The 9405-nt window shown below is 38.5% G+C and overlaps 2 protein-coding genes across 2 annotated transcripts; both read left to right on the top strand.

Annotated features, from left to right (window-relative positions):
* The first annotated feature begins 1737 nt into the window (after window positions 1-1737).
* LOC7460244 (aspartyl protease AED3) lies at window positions 1738-4618 on the top strand. Its single transcript, XM_002303897.4, has 3 exons — window positions 1738-2414; window positions 2705-3179; window positions 3886-4618. The coding sequence occupies exons 1-3, from the start codon at window positions 1920-1922 to the stop codon at window positions 4239-4241; spliced, it is 1326 nt and encodes a 441-aa protein (XP_002303933.2). The 5' UTR covers window positions 1738-1919; the 3' UTR covers window positions 4242-4618.
* Window positions 4619-4895: 277 nt separating this feature from the next.
* Window positions 4896-8771, top strand: LOC7460245 (U-box domain-containing protein 2). The gene has a single exon (XM_002303898.4). The coding sequence runs from the start codon at window positions 7593-7595 to the stop codon at window positions 8508-8510; it is 918 nt and encodes a 305-aa protein (XP_002303934.1). The 5' UTR covers window positions 4896-7592; the 3' UTR covers window positions 8511-8771.
* Window positions 8772-9405: the final 634 nt, after the last annotated feature.

Genomic DNA, 9405 nt, shown 5'->3' with positions numbered 1-9405 from the left:
ATTAATAGCATGTATAGAACCCCTAGCAATGTTTTTCTACTTAACACTCCATGAATTGCCCCATAACTATTCTTGTAACCATTTCTATTAGACAATGACAGAAAATTACGATGCTTTTCCAGATCATTGACGGTCAATCCTCGACTTACAATTATAAAGTGCGATTCTTAATATAAAGAATCAATATTTTATTATTTTGGTTTGATCAAGAAATACCTCTGGATGGCCTCTAATTAACGTCTCTCCCAACTTTCCTCTAGTGGAAAGATGGGGGCAAGTTTTTTCTAAACATCTGTGGTCTTTCATAGCATTTCATTACCAATATCATATACTAATCTTTAGACTACAGCTAAAAAGAAAGAAAGAAAGAAAGCATATTCTATCTACCGATAAAGAATATATCAGTCAGCGTTTGCTTCCCTGGCAGAGCCCATCACATTAAGGCAATGAAAATGACAATGTCCTCATCATTTTCTCGGAGTGGCATGCTGTGGTTAATTACATATATTACAAAAAGCTGACAAGCCCTGGAAAATTTGCAAGCACGACAAAACCTGTATGCATGATTGAACATAGCATTTTAAAATTGAATTTATTAAAAAAAAATAGTGTTTTTTTTATTTTTTTTTTAGTTTAACGTGGGTGTCCGGGCCAGCTTACGAGCACCTCGACTAATCCCACGGGCCCTGAAGTTAACAACCATGTAAGCCTCCAGTAGTGGCCATCATATGAGTAACCACAGGGCTCGAACCTGAGACCACAGAGAGAGCAAACCTCTTGATTCCAAACTTTTACCACTGGGCCACCACCTAGATGGTTGTGTTTTTTTTATAATTTAGATGTACTGGTGGGTGTTAAAAATAAAATGAAAATCTAAAAAAATTATTTTAATATTTTTTCAAGTTAAAAGTAGTTGCAATATCAAACATGAAATTAGAAAAAAAAAAAAAGAAATGAAAAATTAACTTTGCAAATCACTTGGTCATAATGTTGTAATGTCTGTCAATCAAGTGTTTAGTGAAATTGCATGTGGCTGATCTGGGAAATGTTGTGTTTTAATACTGTTACGTGTACTATGATTCAACAATCTGATGAAGAATCCATGTGCTAACGAAGTCAAACAAATTTATTAAAGCATTTTCATTTTCTACCGCATCAAATTTTCCTATCAAACAAGAGTAGATTCCTAGATGGGTATTGTAGGCCAGTTGAGCTATTTGTTTCCCTGATTGACGTTCACTCTGTGCAAAACCCTTTTTACACTTCGCAGATGGTGAATCCAATAGCTTTTCTGATGTAAAAACCTTCGAAGAAAACTGGGAAAGATCTAGATCATACAAAGCTGTAGGTAACTGTGATGTTTTTGAGGGAAACTACCATGGTGTCTCTTCAAGAGATTTTTGTGGATTAATATAGCAAGGGTACATAAAATATCCCAACATTTTGGCTTTGTTGCTAACATGGCTCCCTCGATCTTGCCTATCCCTCCACCCTCTCTAATCATCATTAGTGTAGCACGTACATCTTCTACAGGGTGGTCGTTCTGTTTCATAACAAAAATACAAACAATTAAGAGCTCAAAAGGCTACCTTTTTTCCTCCCTCATGGACTCATATGGAGCTGCCTAGGTCCCTTGTTTGTCTCTAAGCTAGCTATTTTTTTCACATCATGGATAATTAACTATATAAAGCGCATCCCGAATCATTCCAAATCTAAGTTCTCAAATAAAATATGTAATAATAAAGAAATATTATATATATGTAGCCAGTAGGAAATTGACAAGGGCAGTAGAGGTCCAGCCTACAAGAGGAAATGGAATACAGTCTGTTAGCGTACAACCTCTCACTCTTACATTATTTCTACCCTCTACATGACACCCTGCTTGACATTACCCTCCCCCGTCTATATATACGACACACATGACCTCTCAGTCCCTAAACACTCAAAGCTCTTTTTCTTTCGCAACCATGAAAGCCTACCTCTTCTCTCTAGCTTTTCTCTTCTGTTCCTTGGCCCAAGGGCTCAGCACCAAAGGCCTCGGCACAACCGTCAAGGTCTTCCATGTCTACAGCTCACAGTCCCCATTTAGGCCCTCAAAGCCAATATCATGGGAAGAGAGTGTGCTCCAAATGATGGCCAAAGATCAAGCTAGGCTTCAATTCTTGTCAAGCTTAGTGGCCAAGAAATCTGTGGTGCCGATTGCTTCAGGCAGGGGGGTTATTCAGAGCCCATCTTACATTGTTAAGGCGAAGGTTGGGACCCCACCTCAGACATTGCTCATGGCTTTAGATAATAGCTACGATGCTGCTTGGATTCCTTGCAAAGGCTGTGTTGGGTGTTCCTCTACTGTGTTTAACACTGTGAAGTCCACTACCTTCAAAACCCTTGGTTGTGGAGCTCCTCAATGCAAGCAGGTAATTGTGACTCATTTCTGCCATCGTAGTAGATAGAATATTGCAATTGTGTCAAGCTCAGGGTCCCATACTGTGAGAAAACATGTAAGGGCAAAACGGAGATGACACATTATTTATTTCTTGATCGGTACAAAAGCTTGGAAATGATAACTGACAGGTTCCTCCCTGTCAAAAAGTTCACGGGACAAAGAACACCAATAAAACTACTTTCCAAATGAGGGATCATTACCATTCATTACCTGATTACACATACACGGGATATACTAACTTAAATGCTTGTAAAATTGCAGGTACCAAACCCCATCTGCGGTGGCAGCACATGCACATGGAACACTACCTATGGCAGCTCCACCATTTTATCAAACCTCACACGGGACACAATTGCTCTATCCATGGATCCTGTCCCTTACTACGCCTTCGGTTGCATCCAAAAAGCCACAGGGAGCTCAGTGCCACCTCAGGGACTTTTGGGCTTCGGGAGAGGTCCGTTGTCGTTTTTGTCTCAAACCCAAAACCTATACAAATCCACATTCTCATACTGCTTGCCTAGCTTTAGGACTCTCAACTTTTCTGGGTCATTGAGGCTCGGACCAGTCGGTCAGCCCCCGAGGATCAAGACCACTCCGCTGCTCAAGAACCCAAGGAGATCATCATTATACTATGTGAAATTGAATGGAATTAGGGTTGGTAGAAAGATTGTTGATATTCCTCGTAGTGCTTTGGCATTCAATCCAACAACTGGTGCTGGGACCATCTTTGATTCAGGTAATGCTTCACCCATCACTTACTTTATCCTCTATTCTTATGAAACATTCCTTGTCTTGATGTCCCTCTTGGCACTAATCTCTTAGATCATTAGGTAGATCCTGATGCTAGACCAAAAAAGAAATCTCTTCTAATTAGCTAGAATATCAACAAGCTAGACCCATATGGAAAACAGTAAGATTTGATCTCAATTTATGAAGATCAGGCCTAGAGGCTGTTAATGGCACGTTGTGCCTTCCAGCTTTCAGATCCTAATAGGTTCAACTAAACTGCATTTGGTCTTCAATCATCAAATGTGGACAAAAAAATAGTGACATGCATTAGTACACAGCATAGTCAAAAGATACATCTAATAATTCTGATGTGGGCCAAGAGTGGCATATTGTCCTCGCAATGCTTCACAAATCACAACCCAAAGACCAAAAAATACGCCATGCTTATCATTCTGATTAGATACTGTAGAGTTCCAAGAAAACAATCAATTTTTTCAAAATGCCTGTTTTGTTAGACCTGGCCCGGCTGTTTTGGGACTGGATCAATTTTAAATTAAACCAAGTAAAGATTGACCAATTAAATTCTATGATCCGGCAAGTTAATCCATGAACATGAACGATGTTATTTTGAATTTACTTGTTGATTCGGACCAGACACACTTTAATGACCTTGTTAGGATCATAATTGATATTCAATTTTCTTCATTTCTCAGGCACTGTTTTCACCAGACTGGTTGCCCCGGCTTACATTGCGGTCCGCAATGAGTTCAGGAAGCGTGTTGGCAATGCAACCGTGTCATCCCTAGGCGGGTTCGACACATGTTACTCAGTACCCATTGTACCACCCACCATAACATTCATGTTCTCAGGCATGAACGTAACAATGCCACCAGAAAACCTCCTAATCCACAGCACTGCTGGGGTCACCTCTTGCTTGGCCATGGCTGCTGCCCCTGATAATGTGAATTCGGTGCTGAACGTAATAGCCAGCATGCAGCAACAAAACCACAGGATTCTTTTCGATGTGCCCAATTCAAGGCTTGGTGTGGCTCGTGAGCAATGTTCTTGATTTTGGTAGCTTTTCTTTCTCGTTCCTGGGGTTAATTCCAAGTATTGCTTGGTGGAATATTTGGACATTATTTAGGACTTGTCACTAACTTGAGAAAAGGTGAAAGGTAAGGTAGCATGAGACAAAATTGATGTCATTTAAAAAGATAAAAGGTAAGATAGCATGAGACAAAATTGATGTTATTTTGTAGGTTTTTCTTCTTGTTGTCACGGGTTTTCTGTATTGGTATGTGTTTTTTCTTTTGTTTTTTTTATTTCGAAGTTGATGATATACCTTAGAAGGTTGTATCATCTCACTGGTTGCCTGTAATGTGTTTCAAGACTTGTCCTTTAGAAAATGTTCTGAAACTCTATTAATAAAACATAACTGTTCAATCTTGTTTTTTTCTCTTTATTTATGATTGAAGGTTTAATTTTACATTTTAAAATTTTATTATGTAATGGCTTAATAAATCATTTAACTCAACTCAACTTCATTCACAAGTTATCATAACATTTTTTTTAAAAAAACCAAAACAATATTATTTAAATAAATATTATTAACCCATAACTCATAAATTAACTCAATAATCCGATAACTTTTTTCGGGTCAGTCGCAGTAGGATCTAACAATTATGCCATTAGGGGCTTTATACATTTGCGCGAGAATCCCCTGGTGAGGTCCAAAGAAGGGGGAAGTTTGGGGCATAGGAGGCTCGTTCCAGAACTCTGGTATGGTTTGCTGGAAGCTGGTTCAATGTCCCTAGCTTCGTTTTGGTTTGTGGGGCTTCGGGATATCTCCTCAAGAATAAAAGAGGGATTAGCCCAATGTTAGTTGGAATTGGGCAAGCCTAATGGGTCGTTTCGGGATAAACCTCCCGAGCTCCATAGCTAAAAGGGAAACGTGAAAATCTCACAAGTTTGCCCCCTCTAATATGATATTAGTGGTTTCAGAAGGCAAAAAAAATTAAGTAATTCTCTGCTTATTGTTCAGTCTTCCCTAAGGGTTTTGAATTTGATAGAGATAAGCTTGTCTTGCTATGGATGGCAGAAGGTCTTGTCAGGCAACCGAGGAGGCAGAAGAAAATGGAAGAAGTAGGTGATGAGTATTTTCGTGATCTATTATCTAGTTCTTTCTTTCAAAGTCAAGTTGCAATGATGAATTTTTGTTGTGCATGACCTCATCAGTGATTTAGCCCAATTTGTTCTTGATTTAGCCGTTGGCTTTTTGCAACACCTGACAGAAATGGAAGATTTAGCCATTGGTGGTTGTGGTGACATCACCACGTTGTCCAACCAAGCTGGATTTCAGCACCTGAGTTCTCTTCAAAAGTTGCAGATATATGGTTGTTCAGTATTATTAGAGAATTTACCTCACGAGCTGCACAAACCATCATCTCTGACCTTCCTGGAATTTGAGGGGTGTCCAAGTCTATATGGGATTGCCAACTATGCTTACACCTATCACTATTGAAATTTGTCAAGCTCTCGAGTGTCTGCCTGAAAGACTGTTGCGTGGCAGCTCTAATCCTCAGTATTTGTGCAATAGTGGGTGTTCATCTCACACATCCCCTCCATAAAGTATGATTACAATATTGTTTTGTGACCTGCTGGAGAAGATTATAATCTCATGCTTCAGGTTCCATTTCCTGCTTTAATTTACAGAAATATGAGAGAAAATCAAAGCAACTTACGTCGATTCCTTTTACTTCTCACAGCTTCATGGCCGTAGTTTTACTTTTTCTTTCTCTCCGAGTGCTGTGATTTAGTGCTCGCTCCTCCATTGATCTGGCCATGTAACATGTTTAGCAGTTTAGTTTCATGATTGAGATTTCATGTCTACAGGTATTAAAGATCACTAGAAGTTTCTAAACTATGAAAGCTTCGAGATTCTTGCATTTGCATCTTAATTTCAAAGTTATGATCTTCAGCTTGAGCCGACCAAAACCATCATGACAGGCACAACAAACAGGGCCAATTGGAACATAGACAAAGATGGGTTTGCCTCTACTTACAATTGATATCCAGGCTTGGTGAAGCCCAATATCATCTCAACGAACGAAAAGTCTAAAACCTACCTTGCTAATTCAACTTGCCCTTGCAAATTTGCAGGCTAAAAACATCATGCAGCATGCTGCGTCCTTTATAGATGCAGGGGAAATTGAGATTTCATTTCAAATGGCTGGAGACTACAGTCAATGGACTTTACGCTAAATATATGAAATAAAGGTGAACGTTATATATATATATATATATATATAACACTATAACAAGAGATATATCGACATGCCATATTTTATACATATACTAATCATAATTAATACATCGATCTACTGATTGCCTGCCTGCAATCACTGTAAATTTGTTGATATAGAGCATTGGCATGTTTCATGTGTTGACATATAATGTGATATCAAAGACTTGTGGAATGATTTGGTGTTTTTTCCAGAAAATTTACGAGAATCACTGAATGCTTTAATTGACTTATCCAATCTCGTTTCGGGATGATTTAATCTTTTTAGAACACTCTCCTTTCTAAAATTTTCATGTTTATTCCATGTTGTGGAAATGTTAATTCGATAGGCCTATAATTTAAAACCCGGCCTAATTCAAAAGCTTAAGAAGATTAGATTTGTTGATTCAAAACTTGAACTAAATTATTTTTTTATTTTTCTAAAACAGATTTAAACTTGAATTACTTAGCAGATTATTTGATAACTTAATTAATCCAATCAAAATTCGAGTTAACTTTATTTATCATTTCACCTTTATTTTTTTTCAAAATAATATTATTTTGATATTTATTTAAAAAAATTTTATTTTAAAGTAATCTTGTATTGACTTATCAATCTTATTTTTAGTTGAGTAAAATTCTAAACTAGATTTAAATGGTGTTTAAAAATGTGGTTGAAATCATGTTTTTTTTTAAAAAATTAAAAATTATTTTTTATATTGTTTTTTTGATATACTAATGTTAAAAATAATTTTTAAAAATAAAAAAATATTATTTTAATATATTTTTAAACATAAAATATTTAATGTTTTTTACATGAATAACCCTACATGCATTTCTGCTTTCTCAGCCTAGAAAGGATACATGACAACAAGCTACTAACAAATTTGGCAGCAAATGACGCCACAAGACCGTGCCAGCTACACGAACCGAGAAAAACAGTAGAGTTTAGTTTATTAACCATGTGAAACCGGTTCGGTTTGGTGGCTTGAAATCCTTTGTCAAACCAACCAACCTTAATTGAAAAGGTCGTACTCCTTTCATTTTCAAAAACCCTCTCTAATCTTATCTACTTCCTTAACCAGACATCTTGAAGCCTCGAAAAGCTCCTGTCCTGAATCAACCTGTGTCCGAAACAGTATGGAAGTCAAGCACAGGACAGCGCGCTCACTAGTTAAAAAACTAGGTTCTGTGTCCGAGATAACACGGTCAGAAGCCTTAGCTGAACTTCGCTTAATGACCAAAAACGATGCGGAATCACGGCTGATAATTGCCGAAGCCGGTGCCATCCCGTATCTAGCCGAAACCCTTTATTCTTCTTCTCACGACTCACAAGATAACGCAGCTGCTACTCTCTTGAACATCTCTATTTCTTCACGCGCCCCCTTGATGTCAACGCGCGGCCTTCTTGACGCGATCTCTCATGTCCTCCGCCACCATGCCACCAATTCTTCACCCTCAGCTGTCCAATCATCTGCTGCTACGTTGTACAGCCTTCTTGTTGATGATTCTTACCGATCCATTATCGGGGCTAAGCGTGATATTGCTTATTCCTTGATTGAAATAATCAAGAGGCCTAATTCGCCGCCGAGGTCTATAAAGGATGCGCTGAAAGCCCTTTTTGGGATTGCTTTGTTTCCGTTGAATCGGGCTGGTTTGATTGATTTAGGTGCGGCGGGGGCGTTGTTTTCGCTGGTTTTGAAGGATGGGAGAGTGGGTATTGTGGAGGATACGACGGCGGTGATTGCGCAAATTGCAGGGTGTGAGGAGAGTGAGAGCGCATTTTGGAAGGTTTCGGGGGTTAAGGTTTTGGAGGACTTGTTGGATGTTGGGACGGGTTCGAGCGAGAGGACAAAGGAGAATGCGGTTGGGGCATTGTTGAATTTGGTGAGGTGTGGAGGGGGAGGAGTGATGAGGGAGGTGAAGGAAATGAGACCGGGCGCAGTGGAGGGGATCAAGGATGTGAGGGAGAATGGGACCGCGAAAGGGAAGAGCAAAGCGATTGCATTGTTGAAAGCTGTTGAGGGTGGAGCAAAGAAATGGGATTTCGCGGTTTGAGTCTCTTACTTGAACTTTGATCTATATGAACTAATGGTTTCTTGGATTGTATTTTTAGTTAGTTATTTACATATTTGTTTGTTGTTACTTGTAGATGGAAATGTGTAAATTAGGTGTTGATTCATAGTGATACTTGAAAAGGAACAAAATGCAGTGATAGTGGAAGGATTGTAAGTTATATTCTGTTGAGATTACTCTGGTTTGTGAATTGTCTAACAGTTAACTTTAATAATGAGAAAGACGACAGTTTTCTTGTTTGTATGGTTCTGATCATTTCTTATCTGGAACTGTAACTTCTTTCCTGTTTTGTGTTCCTTAATCGCGGCAACTCGTAAAACTATGGTTTTTCCATAATCAAATTGGGTTCTTTGTCCTGGAAACCCTTGAACACATCTTCTGTAAATGGCAAATGCATAGCCAATAAGCAATTTGAAGAGCCATTTCTTTTTATTTCCCTGTGCCACAGCGTTTGTTCATCTTTTTTGTGTGTTTGTGTCTAGCACAGTTGATTGATGAATCGGTAGTTTTGGATATTTAGATGCTAGAATTCCCTTTTTCGTGAAGATTTTCGCAGTTTGTTATATTATAGGAACTTATTAACACATTTGCGTGCCAATAACACTTGCGTAGCTCACAGCTGCTGTTGGGCCATGAACTTGAGCAAGCCATTCCTCTGTTATGTAGATTTTACTATGATTTACGGAGCATCCAGGCCATTAATTTGCTGGAAATAAATTTTGTCTGTGTGAACGTAACCAGCTAAAAGTTGTAGTATATTTATACTGGTTAGTAGATAAAAACTGAGCTCTACTACTATTTCACTGAAATGCCTTTATTAGGTCAGTCATCGCGCGGTCCAGCTATGTGCGAAACTCCTTCTGACTGAAACAAATTG

The sequence above is a fragment of the Populus trichocarpa genome, chromosome 3 (assembly GCF_000002775.5).
Source record: "Populus trichocarpa isolate Nisqually-1 chromosome 3, P.trichocarpa_v4.1, whole genome shotgun sequence".
NCBI classification, from domain to species: Eukaryota; Viridiplantae; Streptophyta; class Magnoliopsida; order Malpighiales; family Salicaceae; genus Populus; species Populus trichocarpa.
The sequence above is the reverse complement of the archived record's forward strand: the minus strand, read 5'-3'. Positions and strand labels throughout refer to the sequence as shown.

Coding starts and splice junctions, on each gene's coding strand:
- LOC7460244 (XM_002303897.4), top strand. CDS start 1,920: ATGACCTCTCAGTCCCTAAACACTCAAAGCTCTTTTTCTTTCGCAACC. Junction 2,415..2,704: donor GAGCTCCTCAATGCAAGCAG/GTAATTGTGACT, acceptor GTAAAATTGCAG/GTACCAAACCCCATCTGCGG. Junction 3,180..3,885: donor TGGGACCATCTTTGATTCAG/GTAATGCTTCAC, acceptor TTCATTTCTCAG/GCACTGTTTTCACCAGACTG.
- LOC7460245 (XM_002303898.4), top strand. CDS start 7,593: ATGGAAGTCAAGCACAGGACAGCGCGCTCACTAGTTAAAAAACTAGGT.